Here is a 24,851-nt window from a genome sequence, read left to right on the forward strand (position 1 = left end):
GCTGCTGCACTTCATACCAAAGTGCCGTTTATTGCTGTCACGGTACACTCTGCTCCACGTACCACAATGGGCAAAGCCGCAATCTCATTCACATTTCAGAAAGTGATTTCTAGCCTATGAATTCCCTCCTACACTTTCTCTTCACAGCAATTTCGTTAATACTGAGATAACTGAGTCATCTGTCTCATTTAGAAATGCCACGTTCACCACATAGCAATCACCATTTCAAATTTCACTCAAAATTCGGATGCATTAGCAACTAATTTACCTTGCAGCATCTTAAACTTTATAGAGCATTTAAGGCTTTTCTGTCTCACTGCCTTTTGAAATTTCAAAGCACGATCAATTAAAAAAAATGGAGTTTCATTACAAATTAAATTAGTGGACCAACACTCATAAAGGATGCCTTTCTATTAAAAATTGGACTGCACTGGGAGTGTGACCCCATTACCACCACAAAATTGCTCCCCCACCTGTGTTCTGCACTAAGGTATCCACTCTTTTGAGGCACGAAACTGTGAGATTCATAGTATAATCACAGAGCTAGGATTAGCATGAAGTTTCATGTTTAAGTTCACATAAAATATGTAGCCATAAACATTTTAAACTAAACTTCTCCGTTTTGTTTACAGCAAACATCAAACTCCTTATTTTGAAGAGTTGTGGAAACTTTCTGTTAGCCCATGGTCATGACACAGTGCTTAAGTTCTGAGCTTTGGTTTGTTTTTTTCAAGAACGAAGCAACACTTTTGCAGCTATCGCATACCTATTTTTTTCACAGGAATCCTATTTTTGCAGTTGATTACTATATAGTTGGTTAGTGGTAGATTCTATTAGTATTCATTTTATCAATATCATTAATAACTAATATAATCATAGAATCACAGAATGGTAGGGCTTGGAATGGACCTTTAGAGATCATCTAGTCCAACTCCCCTGCAGAAGCAGGGTCACCTAGATCAGGTCGCACACGAAGGTTTTGAAGACCTCCAAGGAAGGAGACTCTACACCCTCCCTAGTCAGCCTGTGCCAGGATTCCCTCACCTGAACTATTCTTGAGGCATCCCAAATACAAATAAATAATAAACATAATTATTAAAAAATGTTATTAATAAACCATCTATATGACTAATAATATAACTCAATCTATATGATTAATAATATAACTATATGCCCTCGTGGCCAAGAAGGCCAATGGCATCCTGGGATGCATCAAGAAGAATGTGGCCAGCAAGTCGAGGGAGGTTCTGTTCCCCCTCTACTCTGCCCTGGTGAGGCCTCATCTGGAGTCCTGTGTCCAGTTCTGGGCTCTCCAGCTCAAGAGGGACAGAGAACTTCTGGAGAGAGTCCAGAGCAGGTCCATCAAGATGATCAGGGGACTGGAACATCTTTCTTAAGAGAAAAACCTGCAAGATCTGGAGCTGTTCAGCCTGGAGGAGACATCATCATAATGTTGAGCTTCATTTTTCACAAATAGCACAGAAAGAGCCAGTGGACATTCAAAGGTTTAAAATGAAAAATCTGCAGGGTATTTCAACACTTCAAATTTTGTTTCTGCCTAATTTCTATACAGAAGTTGACATAATTCTAAGAAATTCTAAAGTATCATGCAGGAGTTGAGAGGGCATAAAGATAACTGTCCTGATCACAAATTTCATAAATATCAACCTTTCCTGCAGAAGTTTTTACTATTTTTGAATGAAATATATTTTGAAATACATTTTTCTCAAGTAATTATAGTGTTTTTACAATCTATTAGAAAAGGACTCCACAAAGAAAATTTTCAAATCTACTTCAAAGATACTTTAACTAGCAATTGTCATCTAAAGTCGTAACTCAGAATTTCAAGTCTCAAGTGTATCTGCTTTATTCTTCTATCCTGAGACAGAAGTTTCATGGAACTGAAATAGCAATATCCATGCATCCTGTTCATACTATATTGAAGGATAAAAATAATCTACATAATTCAGTCATGTCATTTTCCATAATAATTATGTGGTTAAAAAGAATCTGAAATATGCAAAAAGGTGGAAGTTTACAAATAGCAGGACACATTAAGAAACAACTTCAGAGCAAATTCCCTTCAAGACTACTTTCTCACTTTTTCCCTGCAGAGTTAAAACTCATTAACTAACATCAAATCAGAGTTGGCTCAAATTATACTGATTTTGGTACTAAGTCAGCTGGAGTTCAACTAATGTAAAACTATACAGGTCTGGAGCCAAAAATTCATATGCGTTCACCTTCAGGATTAATTATTTAATCACAAAAAAGAGGCTTTCAGCATTGACATAGTAAATCTGTTCTCATTTTCCTCCATTCTGTTAATTCTGTCTTTTATCGAGCTTGTTTGCAGCGATAAATAAAATAATTCATAAACAGTGATGGTAGTGAATAATAAAACTAGTATTCCTTATAGCACACTTTGGCTAATTATATTAAGGTATTTTAACCTCCCAATAACGTAACTATTACTTCTACTGTTAATGTCAAATTGCTTTAAAAGAAACATAAATCTTTTTAGATTCTCAGTGTCACAATTCTGATATCTTCTTCAGAAGTGTAAGTAGGATTCACTGTAAAAACCAACAGTGACAAAGTAATGTCCACCTCAACTTTGTCTTCTGCTTCCAAAACCACATGTTGCCTTTGCTGGAACAACTGACAGTACCATGTCATTAACACCTATACACCTGGTAGGAATCTCATGGAATAACTAAACACATCAAAATACATGTTATTATGGAATGAAAAAGGCCCAAGTCAAAAAGAGCTTGAGGTAACAGTGTGCAAGTTGGGGCATCCCTTTTTTCTCTTGTATCTAGTAACAGGACAAGGGGTAATGGGATAAAGTCAGAACACAAAAAGTTCCACTTAAATATTAGAAAAAACTACTTCACTGTTCAGGTGAGGGAGCAGTGGAACAGGCTGCCAAGGGAGGGTGTGGAGTCTCCTTCTTTGGAGGTCTTCAAGACCCACTTGGGCATGTTCCTATGTGACCTGATCTAGGTTGACCTGCTTCTGCAGGGCAGTTGGACCCGATGACCTATAAAGGTCCATTCCAACTCTACCATTCTATGATTCTAAGTTGACCAACCACTCATGACCAGTGACTAGATATTTTTAAAGAAACTCAGTAGCAGCTGTAGTGATCCTGGGACAATCTTGTCACATCCTGCAGGCAGATTTTATAGTTCTATTATTCCTTCTTGTCATCTTCTGCTTGACACATTCCTCCAATCTGAATCAAGATCTACTAAGAATACAGTAGATACCAACTGAATGATCCACTACTTTAGCATCTCTAAAGTTGTCCCCAGGGTTACTTAAAATAAAATACTGCTTCTCTGCTACCTCCAGTGCTTGCTGATAAATTTCAGCAAGAGGAGCATGCACACTGAGCCTCAGAATGCTTCTCTAAACCAGTAGCGGCAAAGGCTTATCAAGGTCACATAAATAGTCCTGAACAATTTAACAAATCCACCCAGGCCAGAAAGTTTAGCTCACTCTTCCTTAAGAATCACTGAAAAGATATGTTTATTTTCTTCTGATGAGCATGCAAAAAATTCTTAGTCAGCCACTAAAATCTGAAACAACTGCCTTAAAATTTTTGTCTGTTTAAAAATAAATCAAGGATGTGTACTCTTCACTGCCTCAGATTTTAGTCCACAAGGAGTTAAACAAGATCCGTCATTTCATACATTTGCCATGTTCTGGAAAATTGTTGGGTTTGTCTTAAAAATGTTGGTTTAGGCCCCCCGTCCCAAGAGGCCCATTGAGGGGTTGGAGTGTGTCCAGAGATGGGCAATGAAGCTGGTGAGAGGTCTGGAGCACAAGCACTGTGAGGAGCAGCTAAGGAAACTGAGGTTGTTTAGCCTGGAGAAGAGGAGGCTGAGGGGACACACAATCACTCTCTGCAACAATCAGAAGGAGGTTGTAGTGAGGTGGGGGTTGGTCCCTTTTCCCAGGTAGTAAGTGACAGGACAAGAGGAAACCACATCAAGTTGTGCCACGGGAGATTTAGATTGGAGATGAGGAAGAACTTCTTTACTGAGACACTGGCACAGGCTGCCCAGGGAGGTGGTGGAGTTACCATGCCTGAAGATACTGACAAGTCACATAGATAGGGTGCTGAGGGAAGTAGTTTAATGATGAGCTTGGCAGTGTTAAGTTGGTGGTTGGACTCAATGATCTTAACGGTCTTTTTCCAACCAAAATGATTCTATGATTCTAATATCTGCCAAAAATTGACACCATACCACAATAGATTTAAAATAAGGTAGTCAGTACCTAAATGAGTAGTGACAGTGTATATCCTCATATCTATCAGAGAGAATTAAAGAAAGATATGTATTTTCTGATACGACGTAGAGTTTGCTAGGGTGACACAGGCCAGTACCCCATTATCTGTTCCCACTCTAGCTGGGGAGTTCCCACACACATCACCATCTCTTGCTGCCACACCTAGTAATCTATAGGGACTATTCAGTCCATAGTGTCCCATTGAATGAGTGGTATTAATGTGCTCTTATGGTATCCCCACGGTAAATACCATGTTGCTCAAAGCTATGGACAGGCTGTGCAGAGTCTCTAGGATCACAGGCAACTACCCAGCAGCATGATGTCATTGCAAGACAAAAATTACTGTAGAGCACAGAACAGCAGCAGTGTTTTAAACACGGTCCCACATCAATTTGTATCAGGAACAGGCTGCAACATAACAGCAATATTTTACTGCCTTAAGGCATGCAGTTCACCTTAACACCTCTGAGTGCTGTGTATTTGTTTTCCACAAAAAAAAAAAAAAAGAAAGCAAAAGCTGCATGGCTTCAGAAGTCTGTTATTTCAGCATCATCAATATCATTTTCTGTCTCACATCCTGAAGCTTGTCTAGTGAATGAGACACATTGTCTTGATACACTGCCGTGTTTTCACACTGCTGTCAAGTGTCTGGGCACAAGGCCGGAGGCCTGTGGCCTCTCTTTTTCCCTCTGGAGGTGCCAGATAAAATGTCAGCTGTAAAACTAAAGAAGTAGTAGTAGTACTTGAGGCAGCAGCAAGGACAGAGGAAGCATAAGGCTGATAAGATGACAATGCTGAGGACAAACTAGACCATAAGTGGGACCAAAAAGACTTTCACAAAATCTTTTTGTAAATACTAAGCCAACAATTTTTGAAAAGCTGAAGGAGGAATAAGTGACCACTGAGATATGAGAGAAGCAGAACAATGCAGGTGTTCAGAGGGGAGGCTAGTGACAAGATCAGCTTATTTGTTGGATACATGGACCTCATAGCTGTGACCTGTGCAAGAGCCATTGCCAGGACTACAATGTTACTGTAGGGTTTAAAGTTGCCACCCACCAGTTCAGCTGCAGTAACTGCCTGGCAGTGGCAGAGGAAGACATGTTGATTTAGCTCTGAGTCCACAGGGCTAACTCAACCTGCAGGGCTTCATGTTTGCAATTACCACACATCAGCCACCATTAACACAGAACTTGAGTCTTGACAGGGTGACTAAGCTGTGGTCTACAGCCATAGGTTTCACCTCTGCAATGTGATGAAATAATTACATTAATGGTATGGGTCATCACAATGTCACAAAATATTTTGTTAAAATAATAAGTGCTGACTGAAGTAGTTGTGTCAGCATCAGGACAGTAATTATATGATCACAAAACCATTCTTTAGGGAGGACTGTAATAGGTATTCGACTATACACAACACCCAGTGTACCTGGCAAAAGATGGGAAAACCATATTGAATCTTTATCTGTGAAAAGACACAACTCATTGTCAATTAAACCACTCTCTCTGAGGTAGTGATGTATACATCTAGACCCTCTTTAAAATGAATGAGGAGAAAAAGGCATGCCTGAGTCTGGCTGGTCTCATCCTAAACTGGATACATAAACAGGTCAGAGCTTCTCAAGGGAAGCCACAGAAAATATTTCAGGTGAAAGTACCCATTACACAGGCATCTGAGGGTGCATTACAGCAATACCAGTGCCTGTGTGTCTCTCTTTTCTGCGATGAACATGAAAACTAAGCACAATACAGTTACTAACACCATCATAATGTAGGTAAGAAATGAAAGAGCTCAGATTTGAATTGGAAATTCATCTAAAGGATGCCACTGCCTACATAATAGGAGAGAATCTGCTTCTGAGTTGTGCAGGTTCTCAGCTCTTCTAAGCTCCAACAGCACCATTTGATTTCAGTGGAGCAAGAAGTACATCACTTAGGGGTCTGGATTACCTTTTAGTTTGCAAAGGTCTCAGAGCTACTGTTTCTTCCTCCCTTACTTATACTGTTCTACATCTTTCACTCCAATCATTGCTTTAAAAAGCAAATAACGGTATTGCCTGAAAATACACCGAACATCTGCCCCTACGCAAAATATTTTTTTTACTGTCTTCCTTTTTCAGAAGCTGCTTCTTGCAGCAGCTTCTGCTGGCTATCTAAAATTATATGCATTGGGATATGGGCAACAAATGACTTTCCATTAACAGCAACTTCTCATCAGGTGCTGACAGGTCTATTATCCCTTGTCTTTTCTCTTGACATTCTGTTACTTCCCCAACCTACAAAACAAAGTCACTAAGGCCACGAGTTACTCTATTATACTTTCAAAATGTAAGACACGGGTGGCAGAGACTTGACCTAAAACCTAACTTGAAGAAATGGTTTGCCAGTAGTGTGTATTTCCCCTCAAGTCTCTATACATCTCTCACGTACAGGCAGCAGAGAGGAGAAATCTCTCAAACTAACTGGTGCTTCTGTGCATTTCACAGCACATCTACACTCTTCTTGCATCCTTTTAATATAGGCTTGTAACTGAGTTCTCTGAATTAAATTGTTAACTCTCTCTGATTTCAGGCACAAACTGTGAGGAATGTGAAAATGTGATACAAAAGAGAATTTGAATAAAAAGGATAAAGGCTGAGAGAACAGATTATCAGAAGAGCTCAATTGACAGTATGTCACACAAAAACTCCTCCAGCCCAATACCCTGTCTGCAGAAATGGCCATTAAAACATGCTTAAGACAGATTATAAGGAATGTAGCAAATGTAATAATCTTTCCTCAAACAGGCAGTGGATTAGGGACTATTAATTGTCACAGGGCTTAAGGAACTGAGTGAGAACAGGGTTCCACAGTACAGATCCAGCATACAGGGTTGGGTTGCTGCTTCTCGCCAACACATTTGACCCCAGGAGATACCACTGTTCAGCAAAACTAACACAACAAACGGTCTCAATAATATGACAGTGTCCTGAATCTCATACAGTCCTACCTAGACAGACATGCCTCTCAACGGAGAGTATAGATACCGAGTGGGGAAAATAACATTTAAATGCTAACAGAGAGCAATTCATGCCCCAGAGGCAATCAAAACATTCAAAGATGCCGCTTCTTTTGGAACACTCACTCAGATAGTTCTTCTCCACTCCACTTGTCCCAATAGTCTCCTGTCCTCTCCCAGCTAACAACAATGTTTAACAACAAAACAGCCATCATACTGGGGCACACCAGAGGCCAATTAGGCCCATAATCTGCCTCTGTCTGACCAACATGTGAGACTTTAAGCAGGCATAGAAAACCAGCAGGGTGATTATGGAGCATATGCGCATACAGCATTGCCCTCCCAATCTTTGTCTATTAAAGTTTCAATGACTTCCACAGCCAAATATGCAGCAGATCAACAAGTTCAACAGATATTAACTGACTTAGTCTCCCTGAACTGGTCTAATCCCTTTCAGGGTGACAAGCTCATTTGACTAAGATCCACAAACACAAAAGCCAATACAAATTAACATGGCAAACACTTCTTCATAGGATATGAACAAGACAGTGTTGTGTATTTGTCTTCCTTACAAGGAAATACTATGCTAAGCAAGAAGAAAGTCGATCACCAAGGAATAATGACAACTGTCACTTGAGTATACAACTGTCACAGGGAGCAGCAAATTAGCATTCTCCTCTGTAAGGAATCCTGGCTTATATCCCTGGTCTGGAGCATATTCAAAGAGCAATGGAAGAGCACCGAAGAACATGAAAGCAACCGGTAATCTCAGTGTACCACAGGCACTAATTAACCTGGCAGCCATCCAAACCACTGGCATCGAGATCAGCTTATCTGGGAGCTGCACATTGCAGCATTTCTGCAGACACTACCACACACAGAGGCACTGCCCTGCACAGGGGCAGCAGCTTACCAAAACACAAGAACAAGAGGCATAAACAGAGGAACACTGAAAATTATTATATTGCAATCAGAAGATCTGTTAGTAGTCAGAAAAGTGTTATCTGAAGTAACACAAATCTGAATAAAGCAGGGGCTGCATCAAGAATGTAAGAATAACAACTTCAGGAAAACAAGCATGAACTATACTGAAAACACACCACGCTCAAGGTACAATCCTGCTGAAGCCAGAAAGAGATAACAGTTCAAGTAAAGGTATTTGTCTCTGAAAAAGAATTGGTTTTCTACATACCTGTCCAGTCTCCTACTACTTTAAGGTGGACCCCAAACGTTGCTTTGGTATCTGTAGGGCACTAAAAATATTAAATATATTAAGGACCACTTCTGAGTAACAATGAAATAACAAAATGCATTCAAAGTACAGTTGTTAAGACAGAAGGTGGTGTAAATGGGTCATTCCTGATTTGCCATACCAGCAGCTATACCTTTTAAAAAGCAAGTCCAGCACCAGTAGAGTCGAGGAAGCCAAGCATGGCTAGTCCCCACTCAGTCTTACTCCTTCCTTCTGGTCTCAGATGAATTTGAGATGGGCTTGGGTGTGATTTGGAGCAGCCACTTCACTAAGCATTACTCAGCAATGACACTAACTCAGGATCCAGCAGTATAGAAACACTCTCTCTACTATTGACACTTATTCAAAATCAGGAACTACACCATCAGGTAGGCTGTTCCTAAACACATCATTTAGGCTGCTCCTAAATCAAGTCATTTAAGTGACTTCTTGTTCTTGAATATCAGAGCATATGTTTTCAAGCTGACCATTGTCACACAACTGATGCTTTCTTCTAAATGCAAACTGAAATTTTCCTGCTCTTCACAAGAGCTTAGAGTTTGCAGAGGAAAAATCAGAGTGCATAGTAGATCAAAAAAATCACTTCACAGCCGCCATTCTCTTCATTCTGCACCTATGCCCTCACCTCAGGGCTACTTGCTTGTGACTATAAACACAAGAATGTTGTTATTTACAGCCTTATCCACACATTGGTATCTAAAAACCTCCAGGCAATCTATATCAAAGGAATAAAGAGACACCCTCAGTTTCATTCCTTATTAGCTACAGGAAGATAAAAATGCACTGTCTAGACAGCTTTTGCAGGTACACTGAATGATTTCACACATAAACAGGACAAGCAACTATAATAATGATTGATCCAAGCTCCATCACGAATGCAATACCCTTTTTTTTCCTATTTCTAAAAACAAATATGAATTCTGAGGAGAGGGCTTAAATTCAAGGAACTCATCTATATTATAAATAGAAGATCCAGGTGGTGAATCCAAGCACCAAATACTCAGACGTCCACTGTGCTTGTGAGGATACTCCTTGGCTCTGTTCTGGACCATTGCCGTTACAGTTCCTAAGATAATCTGTTGTAAAATGAGGAATCGCTGGCCTCAGGGCTGAGGATCGGTTTCTGTCACTTCCTTATTTAGCATCAGACACAGATAAAAGTATTCACTAAGTCTTGGCAAATCTAGAACAGGGAATACAATGTCCCAGCTAGTCACTCTGTTTTCCTGAAGGGGAGCAATCTTGTTAAGAGGATTGATTACTAGACAGACTCATACTTAATTCCCTGTCATCTTTCAACTTTTTCTGTAAAAATTTGGTATAGGAACTTATAGTCAGAATTGTTTCAGCAAGTCTTGGCCTCCAAAAAATGGCATCAAGGCAGGGATGCTGGCAAACCTCACACCACCAAGTCAGTATTTGCTGTGGCTAGTTGCAATGTGTTTCAACAAAAATATGAAGGTCAATTCTTCACATAAATATAGATAAGCTCCCTCTCAGCTAGAAGGTTGCATACTGGCCACAAATGTTCTTCTGGGGGCTTCTATAAGAGTCTTTAGCAGAGTCTCTTTTTCAGTCTGGGTTGTCCCAGGGCTCTCTGTGTTTCACAGAAGATTGAGAGATTTTCTTAGTTCAATAATGGGCAGTCTCAATTCAGCACATCTATAATTATTGTCTGACATTCCCTCTTTCCATTACGGTTGATGGCAGAATATCCTTTGTCTCCAGACAGAGTAAGTTCAAACCTGTTATCCTTTACATTACCCTTGCGACTAACTCCTTTCTGCTCTACTTTGAAAAATTATCCAATAAAGAAGAGATTTATTTCGCTTTAGACTTTAGGAAGCCTATTTTGATATCTATAACTGAGTATCAGAGTTCCTCAGAGAGTTCTGGAAAAATCTTATTGTGCTGCTAAATCTTACCAGAAGAAACACACCCATCATCTTGGCTGCAGAGTGAGATTTCCCTAGTTCAACACAGAAAAAGACTGTAGATGGTCCAGCAAAGGGCCACCAAGACAATGAGGGGACTGAAGAATGTAAAATACAGAGAGAGGTCAAAAAGTGAATGTGCTTGTGTAACCCACAGAAAAGAAGGCTCAAGGGGATCATTGTCTTCAAACACTTAAAAAAATAGCTGCAGAGAAGATGAAGGTGCTCTCTTCACCACGATGCATGGTGGCACAACAAGGGACCAGGCACAAGTTGCTTCAGGGGAAATTTCATCTGGGTATAAGAAAAATATTCTTATTAAAAAAGGTGCCTTTTCTCTTGTTAACTCAGCTTCACAAATTCCTGGATAACCTAATCCACAGCCCTTGCACCAGAAAGTTGAACTAGATGATCTCCAGAGGGCTCTTCAAACTTAAGACCTTCCTATGGAGCTGTAATTTTTAGTTTGAAAACTGCATTTACATTTTTTACTGCAATCAACACTTCTTTTACCTCTCTCATCTCCATAAACAACATTGTCTCCAAATTGTAGCTTCTTCCAGACTCTCATTAAGATTCCAGAAGCTTAAGAAAATATTCAGATAGTGTTTCAGAAGCTGAATGACAAAAGTGACTAAACTTTCCTGTGTTATTAACAGACCACTGAGCATGTGTAATAAAGTGCAATGAAAATATCCTCTTATATTTTTAACCTTCTTTACGAAATCATAGAATCATACAATAGCTGAAACTAGAAAACATCTCTGGAGATTGGCTGCTTCAATCCTTCTGCCCAAGCAGGTTTTGCAAGAGCAGGTGGCCTAGGACAGTGTCCTACTTGAAGACGTGGGTTTTTTCTTATGTTCAAATGGAACCTCCTGTCTTTAAGTTTGTGTTGTTTTGTCACTGGCTACCACTGAGAAGAGTCTGACTTTGCTTTCTACATATCTCCATTAGTTCCACCTCTCTCAGTCTCTCCTCATATAAAAGATGCTCTAATTCCCTAAACCTCTTCATGGCCTTTTATGCTCCAATAAAAGACCATGTCTTATACTGGAGAGCCCAGAACTGGATACAGAACTCCAGATACCTCTCAACGGTTCTGAAGTAGAGGAGAAGGGTCACCTCCTGCTGGCAATGCTCTGCCTGATACAGCCCAGGAGTCTGTTGGTCTTCTTTGCTGCAAGGGCATGTGGCTCAGAGTCATCTTGGTGTCCCATCGTGTAATAGCACCTGGCATTCTCCTCATCAGAGGCAGGATTTAGCAATTCCTTTTCACGATCCTCACAATGTTACTGTCAGACCATTTTTCGAGCCTCTAAAGGTTCCTCAAATTGCAGCACAACTACCTAGTGTATCAACCATTATTCCCCATTTTGTATCATTTGCAAATTAGTATGGTCCCTGAGGTACACCACTACTGACTGGCCTCCAGTTGCACTTTGTGCTGTTGATCAGAGTCCTTTCAGTCCAGCAGTTCACCCAATTTTCCACCTAGCTCCCAGCCTAATAATCTATTCTGGATTTCATCAATTTGTTTCTGAGGGTTTCACAAGAAACAGTGTCAGGAATCTTGTGAATTATGATGCTCTTGTCCATTTTACAGACCTAAGTCTAATCATGTATTTACTTTTAATTTGCCATATCTCATTGTTGAAACATTGCATAGATAAACACAGATTGAAAATCCTTACTATAGTCAGCTCATACACACACTTAAACTGGTACCTATTTATGCTCTTTAAAAGCAAGTATAGAATCACAGAATCACCGAATGGTAAGGATTGGAAGAGATCTCTTAAGATCATTCAATCCTAAACCCCTGCTCAAGCACGTCCACCTAGATCAAATCACACAGGAATGTGTCCAGGAGGGTTTTGAAAACCTCCAGAGAAAGAGACTCCACAACCCTCCTGGGCAGTCTGTGACAGGGCTCCCTCGCCCTCACAGTAAAATAGTTTTTCCTTAAATGAAACTTCTTGTGTTCCAGTTTTTGTCTAGTACCCCTAGTCTTATCACTGGACACTACAGAAAAAAGTGTTGCCTCATCCTCTTGACATACACCTCTCTCCAGGCTGAACAGACCCAGTTCCCAAAGCCTTTCCTCATAAGGAAGATGCTCCAGTCCCCTCATCATCTTGGTGACCCTGTGCTGCTCTCCAGAAGTTTCCCATCCCTCTTGAGCTGAGGAGCCCAGAACTGGACAGAGGACTCCAGATGAGGCCTCACCAGGGCAGAGTAGAGGGGAAGCAGAACCTCCCTTGACCTGCTGCCAACACTCTTCTTAATGCATCCCAGGATGCCATTGGCCTTTATTATTTATCAACCATCACTCCCAGGTCTCTCTCTGCAGAGCTGCTCCCCAGCAGGTCAATTCCCAGCCTGTACTGGTGCAGCGGGTTGTTCCTCCCCAGGTGCCGGACTCTGCAACTTGTCCTTGTTGAAGCTCATGAGGTTCCTCTCTGCCCAACTCTCAAGTCAGTCGAGATCCCGCTGAATGGCAGCACAGCCTCTGGGGAATCAGCCAGTCCTCCCAGTTTGGTGTCATCAGCAAACTTGCTGAGGGTACACTCTGTCCCCTCATCCAGGTCATTGATGATGATGTTGAATAAGACTGGCCCCAGTACTGAATCCTTACAAGTACAAGCTGAATTAGCCTCTTGTATTGGAAATCAAGAGAACAAGCACATGAGCCTTGGTCAAACAAAGATGTATCAAAGTGGCCTCGAACATGCACAGTGTTCTCCATGCAACAAAACCAATCAAAATTATTTTAAAAATGGATTTTGGTAAATAAACCTTGGATTTTTCCCTGCTCCTTTTAATCTAGGAAACCTAATAAGCATCCAGTGACTAATAACTGCACTGTGTTGAAAAGTACATGCAGTCTCTTCCTTTTTTCCTTATTGTCCAGTACATTACCCAAAAGAAAAGATTAGCCAGTACTTTCTCTTAGGTTTTATTTTTTTCCTTAAACAACAATATTCTCCAAACAAGTAAATCATTAATTTTAATAGTCTGTTATGAGAAGAGACATTAGATGTTGTTAAACAAAACGTCACAAGTGGTAAGCTTTTTAGTAGTTCTTTTCTCATTTTGGAGAGTTAAATAAACCCTGTTTGCTATATTCTTTTGATTAAAACTGTAGGGTACACAAATTTGCCATGGCAGGTAGCGTAATTACGTGAAGCTATGTTAATCTTTTTCTAACCTCAAGCTATCTGTACCTTTAAAAAGCATTTACATTACGTTTACATTAGTCAGATTATCTGCCAGCATTTGGCCATTCTCCCAGCTACAGGAATTCTGTTTAATTTAATAGAGTTGTGCAGAGTTACACTCCCAGAGAAACCAAACTATGTTCTTAGCACTGGAAAGTTGGTAGATTTCCTCAGAGCTGTTAATCACATGTGAGCAAGTTTACAATCCCTATTTCTATATTATTTTTGTTTATATTTCCACTTTCAAAGCAGTAAGCACAGCATTTTTTATGTAGATAAAATTTATGAAATACAGAGTACTCTATATCTGGATGGAAAAACACCTTTCCATATTTTTTCTTATTTTTTCACAAGCTAACTTGAAATACAGATGCAAATTATCACAGAGGGACTTTACAGCAACCCATGGAGAGCTTTGAGCTTATAAACCACCAAATTAATTACACTCAACAGTAGCTGTAGCTCTATTATTTCTTTCTATGTTGAGACAAAATATAGATTATTATTTTTAATATTACCAATATAATTAATGTTCAATGCATTACTAGACTAATACACACTTGAAATTTATTTTATTTTGCAGTTTTGCATCATGAACATGATTTTCTGCTTTCATACAAAGTGAGCGAATCCATTACTGTTAGATCATAGTGGTAATACTTTACACCCACTTTATATTGGCATAAAAATCTACTTGAGGCACCAAGCAGTGGAGAAATCTGGGCATATGAGAGCACAACATATAGCAAATGAAAAGTATGTTACCAGCATCTGTGTTTCCAGCTTAGAATACTTCAAATACTTAACATCACTGATATATACTCCCAGTCAAGAATTCTGGACAGAACAAGAAACAGTACAAACCTTATTGAAATCATTTTAAAGGCAATAAATACTACTCATAGAATGGTTTAGCTGGAAAAAACCTTTAAGATCATCAAGTCTAACCACTAACCTCACATTGCCAAGCCTACCACTAAGCCATGTCCCTCAGCATCTCAGTTACGTGTCTTTTAAATATCCCCAGAGATGCTGACTCTAGTACCTTCCTGGGCAGCCTGTGCCAGTGTGTAACAGCCTTCTCAGTGAAAAAGTTCTTCCTAATGTCCAATCTGAACCTCCCCTGGTGCAACTTGATGCCATTTCCTCTTGTCCTATCACTTCTTACTTGGGAGAAGAGACACACCCCCATTCTTCCTTTCAGGCAGTTGTAGGGAGTGATCATGTCTTTCCTCAGCCTCCCCTTCTTCAGATTAAACACACCCAGCTCCCTCAGCCGCCCCTCATCAGACTGGTGCTCCAGTCCCTTCACCAGGTTCATTGCTAATCTATTGAAACAGAGTGTTAAACACTCTTAGACCCTGAGATGCAAGGAGCTGGCGTGGGTCAACAGTAAACTAACAAGAAAATTAAAAGTTAATCGCTGGAAGTTTCCAGATGTTCTGTACATCTACCATAAGAACTGTGAAGATATCTCTGAGCTGTTAGGTTTTGCTTACAGCACTGCCATGGAAGTGCTGACACACATGTCAGGATAACACTGCAGAATATCTACTATCAGAAAAAAAGACCTGAAAGGGCTCTCACATGCAGCTCCACAAATTAAGCTCCTTACAAGTTTCTGTGGAGATACTGCTCTCAGGCTGATGCACCACAGTAAACATCAACTTTCGTGTTTGGTGCTGTACTATATGGCCTGAATACTGCCTAAAGTTACAAAGATCTATGCCAAAACTAGAAGATCAAAGTGAAACTTTGTCTGATATTGGCAACTAAAAAGCCCATTGCAGAGTTTGTTTAAACAAAAGGAAACTCCTTCAAAGAAGGCTTTCACTTTGGGGAAAAAGCCATGATATGATCCTAATATGAATGTGCAGATATCCTGGCAGGGACTGTAAACACTGCTGAGCCCCTGATCTGTTTCCATGCCTCTGCCTGCCTGCATGCCAGGATGAAATAACTGCATCACAAACTTCATTTCATCAGCTCATCCTTGCTTCAGACTCAGACAAATTCTCAAACAGATCAGGAAAATCACATTAAAGACTTAGTATGTCTGGGAAAGAGTCAAAATTGGGGAGAGGAGGGGAAAGAACTAAACACAATGAACAAATTTTCCTGCCTGTAGAGGGGAAACAGAAAAAAAGAAAAGGTTTTCAACTTTGAAAATTATAAGAAAATGTGAACCTTGGAAGTTCAGTAAGCTGTAGTTTGTCTGGTTTCATACAAAACTGATATAAACATTCTGAAGATGATTCATCCTGACATTAGAAAATGAAGAGGAGTGATGCTAAACACAGCCAGGCCATATAACAGTAGTCAAAAAATAGTAGTTGGACTTCGGTCTTACTCAGAGGAGGTGAACTTTGTTCCACTAGAACAAAGTCTCTTGTTTTAATTAATGAATCCCCTAAGAAGTACATTTCAGAAGAAAAAAGGTTAATCTGAGAAGTTACTCTTTTCAACACATCTGTGCCTCAAAGCCTAGGAGATTCTACAAAACAGCTCTGTCTGTTTTTCTTTTTGGTGTTACTTTCCAGATAGGATTTTGTTTAAAAGCTTTCCCTGTTAGAGACTTGGCCTTACAGCTCTTCTAATTTAACTGGCAGGCATCAGTAGATATTACAACATCTCTGAACATAGAGAAATCCTAAACAAACAATGTGATTTCAGTATCAAGAGTGCTTGGATGATCAAGGCGAGACCACCATGCCTTGAACACTCACTGCTTCAGCCAGAGCCCTCCCACTGCAGAGCTGACTCCTTGCAAGCAGTCCAGCTGCAGAAATATAACCCAAACACTTTTCCCTTTCACTTTCCGTTCCCTTACACTCCTTGTACAATCTCAAACACCTGCAGTCTAGCTAGTGGAAAAAACACATCATAACAGAGTGGGATCCTCAGAGTGCATCACTCACTGGTCAGGTGCAGTGCCAAGAAGGATCATTATGGTCATCTGAGGTCTAACTTTTGTAACAAGATACACAAACCCACACCTACTAATTCCTGTGAGCCCTTTGTGACTTCACTCCCTGCAGTCTCAGTTGTTACTCTATGTTCAAAACAATATTTTGGGGTTTTGTTTGGGTTTTTTTGGTTTGTTTTTTTTTTTTTAAATGCTCAGCCTATGATCATTTGTTCCTTGATTTCACTCTTGTGCCCTGAGCAAACACTAATCTTTGGTGTAACAGATGTCTCAGCATAGATCAATAGTTGTAATCTTAAAATATACATGATGTTGCAGAAAATACATACACTGTTGAACAAATAATATGAAATTATGTTTCTGTCTCTTCTAGTAAGCCTGTAATACTCCAACTGCTACTCTGTTTCTGCTATGGATGCACTAAAAAGACACACTTCCATAGACTACTCAGTATTTCTTTGTCTCTGCAGTTCAATCAAATTAAAAAAATTGCTGACCACCCTTTCACCTCAGCAGACATTTTGTATTTCATAGAATTGTGCAAGGCAAAAGCTGGAAGGAAGTCATAAGGATCATCAAGCTCAGCTCTCCATAACATAGTAAAAGTGTTCAATCCTAGTAATATTCAGCCCATCTAATTTATGCCTTTCAAGTCACTAGCTAGTGGGAAAAAGAAACCACAGCTTTATGAGATACTCAGAATGCAAGCTTTTGTCCCTGAAGGAGTAAAAGGGAGTACAGCAATGTTTCCTCCCAAGGCTACCTCTCTAGGTTCTCCAAGGGTATGCAGACACACTGCCAAGGATCACTGTGCTGAACTGACGAATGCATGAACAAGCAAACTGAATGGCACAGAAGTCTCATTCGCCATCATCCCTGAGCAGAAACTATGGATCATGGCTAGACTCATGCTACCTGGCTCCCAGTGGTGTGGAGTTTCTTTTGTGGAAAAAAACTACAAAGGATTGATTGGTTTTCTACAAGGATCACCAACACTTTGAGGAATGCCGTGTCCCTCCAAAGTGCCCTACCAGCACACGTATTATTTTACCAGGCTAAAGCACAGATCTCAGCCAGTCAGCTGGTCTTAATTTTAGGACAGCAAGAGGCAGGGTGCTTCATTTCCTCTAATACTTTGTCCACATGTAACTGTATTCATGCGTAGAAGTTCTAGTCCTTTTATTCCTTTGATGTTCTCCTGCACTTCCTAGACCTTTCTCTAACTTGACCACACAGCTAACCTAGAAGCATTACCTCTGATGGAAAAACACACTTCTCTGCCAAAGTCAGTAGATGCTTGTTATATATATTAAATTTACTTTCATAGTATCAGAAAAAAAATGTCCATGAGAGGGATCTGACACCTTCTGTTTAAAGCATTTGCTGAAGGAGGACTCAAGATTTAGCAAATTTGACTGTAATAATTTCTGTGTTCCCTTGACTTGAAAAAGTCAGATTTGTAGGTTTAAATGACAAATTTAGCTGAGGTTTTTATACAGTCCTAAAAACTATTAAGCCCAAAACCAAACCAAACAAACAAGACTGAAGCAGTACTAAAGGCATGTAAAATATTAATATATTCTATTTTTGTTTTACTTATATTCCTTGTCAAACAGCTACTAGATTTTCTACTTCTATGAAGAGCATACAAGCTCTAGGGATTTCTTTATTTTGCTAGTGAGATACTTCACAATGTCTGCATTTCCCTAAATGCTCTGTAAAATATTTCATAAAGGCAAGTTTCCTAACCATTTGCACAAGATATTTAACAAAATCTTATTAAAATCTCATCATGTTAGATTTTGGTTTTATTGTATTATGTGTCAGTATGAATTTAGTTCTCAATGTCCTTACATACTTTTTCCTCTTGTTGGAAGTTTTCCAACTTTTCATTTTTTTTATTAAGTATTTCAGAATTTGGCCCCTGGGCTTTTCCTGTTCTGGATAGCTCACTTCTCAAGTTTACAGTACAGGACGTGTTTCTCCATCATGTCCAGTTTTACTCCTTGCACAGTGTAACACTTCTTGCTTAAAAGAAGCTTCGAGATAAAACTACACTACTAGACTGTTAATACCTACACTGACTTTAAATGAGCTCTGGATTATGCAGGGATAAAGACAACCTTGGCTCTACAAAAGACTGGATTTCTCTTAAAAAAACAAATGTGTTCCTTGTGACATTGTTTATACTCATGGATTATTTGCTGAGACCTTTCTGGCAAGGCATCAGGTCCAAAAATGTAAATGAACACATCAGGGTCATCATCTTGTCATCTCATCTTGCCTAAATCCAGATATCAAAGGAATTTAAACAGAAGTTCACAGCTAACAAAGAAAATTCCATCTTCAAAAAAAAAAATCAAAACAAACCAAAATTAAATATCTTAAAAGCAGAAAATGTATGAATAAGTAATAGCTCCAAAACATTTAGGTATAGTACTAAAATTTGTCATAAACATCCAGAAACATCTTTCAGGTAATTCTTCTACCTACTCTGAAATGATTAATGGACTTCTGCCTGGGATTCAGTAATAATTACTTTATAGAATTTTAATTTGGATACTAATCAAAGTATTGTCCTTATGTAATATATGCCTGGATTTTGTCTGTGGATCTGAGTATCTGCATATGTAAACTCACCCTCTCCCCTCCTTAAAACTCAGCTTTGATGTGTTAAAAAACACACATACTGGCGACTTAACTTGCTACATGTTGTAAAAAAACAAGGATTTGACCATCTATACATATGAACAGAGAATTCAAATCCCTCCAGATTTTTTCTTTTCTTACTCATACAGAACTGTATGTGGCAGGAAGACAAACGTAGCACTACAAATCCTCCTGATGTGATCTGCTTCAAATTCATCATCTGGGCAAAAAGATGGAGAACCAACAAAAGAGCAGAGGCAGAATCTGGAGCTTTTCACTAACAGACTCTTCCAGCCCTCATTTTGTTGAGATTTAAAAGCATACCAGCTCTTATTTTGTTGAGATTTAAATGCATATTTGTTATGCAGCACAGAAGTAGAGGAGGTTAGAACACATCATAACACAGGAGAAAATTGCTGGTTTCAAAGAAAGTTTCAATTTGCCTGTTGCAGGTAGTTTATCTCTGCTTGCCTACTACCAGAATTAGGATCTAGAGATTGAATGAAGAGCCAAAACTCTTTGGAGCATCTGAAGAAGCAACCACTCATGTTAATAGAAAGTAGATATTTCATAAAGTCCTGGAGTCTGAAGGCTGAGATCTTTGTTTTGAGTTCTTTGGTTTTGTTTTATCATTTGCTTTATTTGTGCCACTTCCAGGCTATCTGCCTCTATTTATTTCGTGAAGCTACTCACCAGTGCATACACACGTTATGCCTAAGATAGACAAAGTTTGTGCAAGTTAACTGAGTATGATTATCAAAAAGAGTATCTTTGGATATTACAGAATCATAGAATCTTGAGGACTAGAAGGGATCTCAAAAGATCATCTAGTCCAAATCTCCTGCCAGAGAAGGACCATATTGTACGTGTTAATTAAAAACAAGTCACCAAAGAGTAATTCCAATGCTAAACCAGTATTAAGATGAAAAGACAGCAAACACAAAGCGCAGGATATATATCCCTTGGAGTGACAAATGAGGGTCTAGACATTTTTATAGATAGGAGTAAAATGTAAGGATATTTATCCAAAATATTTAAGGTTGAACTGTTCACAGGAGCAGTAGAGGTGGTACTGTTTCTACACAGTCAATTTCTTACAAAGTAGATTAACACCTTCATATTAAGGCTTCAATCTTAATAACTGATAACTTTGTCATTGTTTCCAAATGGGATTCTGAATGCTTAGAAGGTAACTGCAGGATGTGACAGGGCATCCCACCAATGGTGCTGGTTCAGGAGGAATGATGGAGAAAGGAATGAAACCTCTTTGGCAGTGCAGTCAATGAAGGTTGACCTATACAGACCAGGCAACGCTATTTCTCTGCCTGAGGAGCCTTAGTTTAGTGAGCTACAATTTATTGTTTCATTACTTCCAAGAAACGATGACACTGAAATTCAATATGGATTATTTGCCTGAGTGATTTCAGTGAAGAAAGACACTGTGGTTGGGTCACTGAAATCACTGGACAGGAACTACAGAGTACAGAATTCAGTTCCCAGAAACTCCTAAAGACTTTCTCCTCTCCAGAACCCACAGCATCCAAGAGGAAATTCCCAGGGCCTAACTCTCGCAACTGCTCTAGTTAATGCAATAATGTGATTCAGAGGATTTAAGCTGGGCTCATGTCCTGAATGTTTCTTGGACGAGTCTCTTGCCCTCATAGTACAGAAGTATAGCCAAAAGTATTCCTCTTTGTTTTGCAGCACAAGAGTGCCAGTCTTAAGGATGTGTTGTCTCTATGTCCACATATAATGCATAAAACTCTGATGTCTCATGTCTTGAGTGCTATAGTAATACTTCAATTGAATGTCAAAATATATGAAAGGATAATTAATTACATATATGCAATTGTCAGAAATGGAAGAGGACAATCCTTTGAGATCAAATACTTTAAGTGAAAAAAAAACCTCTTACTATTCCAAATAGCAGATCTATGCTGTTGCCATCAAACAAAAGTTAATGAAGCCTTTCCATCAGGAGCTCAAGTTCAGCAAAGAGGATGCTGTGCACTGATCCATTCAAACACCATGGTACCTGCTAGGTTCTTCTCCATAGCCATAACAGTAAAAGTAGCAGCAAGGAAGCATTGGTGAAAGACTTGGTTCACTACCACATATACCATTGGGACAAAGTTTTCTTTTCTCCACAGAGGTGGTACTTCTAGTTTAGAGACAGTACTCACTGAAAGAACAGTTTTGAACACTTTCTGCTGATCCATGAATGCACCTGAAGGAGGGATTTTGAAGTGCTATCTGAATAGCTCAAAGTATAAGTGAACTCTGAATTCACATCACGATGGCAGAGCAGTATCTCCCATCTTTGTGCAACATAGATTTCAGTTCCAAGGGGAAATAAGCATGACAGCAGATAGTAGCACCCAAAACTGTCCCAAATTTGGGACAACAGATCATTTGATCCTGCCATTTGTGGATGTTTGTTGCAGAGCTGAAGTTTCATCAAACCTTAGATCTGAGCCATTTCAAAATTTAGGAGAATGCACCTCTGGGTTTTGCCTTTATTTTGAGGTCTGTGGCAGGCCAAATTCCACATGAAGTGATGTCATTGTTTCCTATCTTTTATTTTGCCACAAGCAACTCAATATTACTAAAACAACAAGGCTACCAAGCTTTATTAAGTGCTGGGTGTAGACACCAGCATTTTGGTAGCCAAACTATCTTAACTGCAGCTTGTGCTGTGTATTGACTCTGTAGAAGATTCAGCAGAGACCACATGAAAGGACTCAGCACATCTTCTGAAGCACTTACTTCATATCTGCAAAACACAAGGCTATTTCCATGAGGCTTACTGCCAAACACTGCACGCCAATTCAAGAAATTCCAAAAACATACAAGAGAGGTCACTTTTTCTGCTAAGACACTAATAGGTATTCTAAATTGGAATCTAATTCTGGAGTCATTCACTATTAAAAAAAGGAAGCATGCAGCCATAAATGGTCAGTACTATGGTTTCATGCTTCTCCAAATAATCAGTAATGTGGTTAAATGTCTGGAAAGAGGATGAACTCATACCAAGTGGAAAATGTACAACGGAAATGGAAAGAAAACCAGTGCTACTGTGAACTGCAAGCCTTAGTCGCTTCTTGTTTAAACAAGTTAAAACAAAGAGGAATTGGAACGGTTGGACAAAGACACTTTCCAAAATGTACACAAAAAATAAAGATGGAAGGTTCTCCATAAACTAATTTTTGGGGCTCTGTATACAGAAGCAATGTTTTGGGTATTTGTAATGAAGGATCATCCTTACTGCCTCAAATTCATACTATTCCTAATGCTTGCTTTCTTTTATAAGGGCTTTAAAGATCATTACAGATAATGACATTTAAACTGTATTCCACAGCAGATTCCACAATTTCTTCCACAAATGTGCAAAGAAGTATCAGCCTTAGGAATCACAGAATCTTAAGGGTTGAAAGGGACCTCAAAAGATCATCTAGTAGAACCTCCTGCTAGAGCAGGACCATCTAGAGTAGATCACACAGGAATTCATCTAGGTGTGTTTTGAATGTCCGCATAGAAGGAGACTCTACAACCATGTGGGAAGCCTGTTCCAGTGCTCCATCACCCTCACAGTGAAGAAATTTTTCCTTGTGTTTCTTTGGAATCTCTTATGTTCCAGTTTATATCCATTGCCCTTTGTCCTATCATTGGACATCACTGACAACAGCCTGGCTCCATCCTCCTGACACCCGCCCTTTACCTATTTGTAAACACTAATGAGGTCACCCCTCCGTCTCCTCTTCTCCAAGCTCAAGAGCCCCAGCTCCCTCAGCCTTTCTCCATAAGGGAGATGCTCCACTGTCTTCACCATCTTTGTGGCTCTGTGCTGAACTCTCTCCAGCAGCTCCCTGTTACTCTTGAACTGAGGGGCCCAGAACCAGACACAATATTCTAGATGTGGTCTCACAATGGCAGAGTAGAGGGGGAGGAGAACCTCTCTCAAACTACTGCCCACAGCCCTTCTAATACACATTAGCAGATAGAGGTGGGTTTTCCTCTTTATTCAGTACCAAAAAGGCCACACTTGGAGCATTGTGTCCATTTCTGGGCTCCTCACTACAAGAGAGACATGAACATTCTATGATTCTATGTTGCAGAGAGTCAAGTCAAGTACAATGAAGACAATTAAGGCTTTGGAACATCTCTCATATGAGGAAAGGCTGAGAGAGCTGGAGCTATTCAGCTTGGAGAGGAAAAGGCTCAGGGGACCTTATCAATGTGTATAAAATACCTGAAGGGAGGTTACAAAGAAGATGGAGCCACGCTCTCTTCAGTGTTGCCCAGCGACAGTACCAGAGACAATAAGAACAAACTGAAACACAGGAGGTAGCATCTGAATATCAGGAAACATGAACTGTGAGGGTGGCTGAGAAGTGGCACAGATTGCCCAGGGAGGTTATGTAGTCTCCATCCTTGGAGATATTCAAAGGCCATCTGGACACAGTCCTGGGCAGCTAAGTCTGCTTGAGCAAGTGCATTAGACAAGGTGATCCCTAGTCCCTCTCAATGGTGATCCCTAGTCCCTCCTAATCTCAGCTACTCTGTGATTCTGTGAGATGAAGTCTTTGTTGGCAGAGCCAGGTCACAGGTAAGCAAAGAAGTCCAACTGGTAGCACTGAGTTGACAGAAACTTGAATTTTGCTTCTCCAAATTCCAGTGTGCATTTTCACCAGTGACTTCTACTCAATTGTCAAATTGCTCATCAGCAGGAGGAAGAATGTTTCCAATTGCCATAAAGAAAAAGAAAATAAACACCACTGCACACATGCTGAACAATGTCTACCTCTATGTTCATCTGGTTATGATTCAGAGCTCTCTCTGCCTTCAAGTGAAAAACGTGGGAGCTTTGCCAGAGAGCAATGGGAGTGGGTTCAGGCCTTTTACACAGCCTCTCAGTGTTTTCCTCCACTCCGGCATTATGTAAGAAACTGAGCTAAACTGTAAATATTTCAAAACCTCAAAAGGGAAGGGACAATATCTGTATGACTCCTTCACACTGACTCACTCTGTCATGGGTTTGTGTAGAGTCATTTTTTTACTTGGTAACAGGGGAGGAGACTGCAGTGCTGGTGCCAGTAAGCAGTTCTCAGAACATCTCCCAGCTCTGAGGTGGACCCACCTCCAACCTGGTTTGGCCAATCTGGAGCCTCTGCTGTAATTATTTAAGAAGAGAAATCTGCAGTAGAAGAGAAGGTGCAGGAGTGGTACAAGATGGAGGTTACCATGTGCACTCCACAGTCAGATAAGGAGGAAGGAAGGAAGGAAGGAAGGAAGGAAGGAAGGAAGGAAGGAAGGAAGGAAGGAAGGAAGGAAGGAAGGAAGGAAGGAAGGAAGGAAGGAAGGAAGAAGTGCTGGACTGGAGACCCCTCTGCAACCTATGGCAAGAACACAGGCTGTGCCCCTGCAACGCGTAGAGGGCAATGGTGGACTGAGAGCCACCAGCAGCTCCGTGTGAGTGGGCCCAGACAGGCAGAGACTGTGTGAGGAGGCGGCCATGGCACAGGCTATGCTGGAGAGCCTGTGGGCTGCAGAGCAGACCCACACAAGAG

General features: G+C 40.1%; 1 protein-coding gene across 3 annotated transcripts in view; it reads right to left on the bottom strand.

Annotated features, from left to right (window-relative positions):
* Positions 1-24,851, bottom strand: part of NOX4 (NADPH oxidase 4) — a 104,911-nt gene that overhangs the window by 48,330 nt on the left and 31,730 nt on the right. For all 3 annotated transcript variants that reach the window (XM_062020372.1, XM_062020370.1, XM_062020371.1), the window contains one exon: positions 8,495-8,555. In XM_062020372.1, the coding sequence (XP_061876356.1) occupies positions 8,495-8,555 (61 nt within the window). The remainder of the gene's footprint in view (positions 1-8,494; positions 8,556-24,851) is intronic.

The sequence above is a fragment of the Colius striatus genome, chromosome 1 (assembly GCF_028858725.1).
Source record: "Colius striatus isolate bColStr4 chromosome 1, bColStr4.1.hap1, whole genome shotgun sequence".
Lineage (NCBI taxonomy): Eukaryota > Metazoa > Chordata > Aves > Coliiformes > Coliidae > Colius > Colius striatus.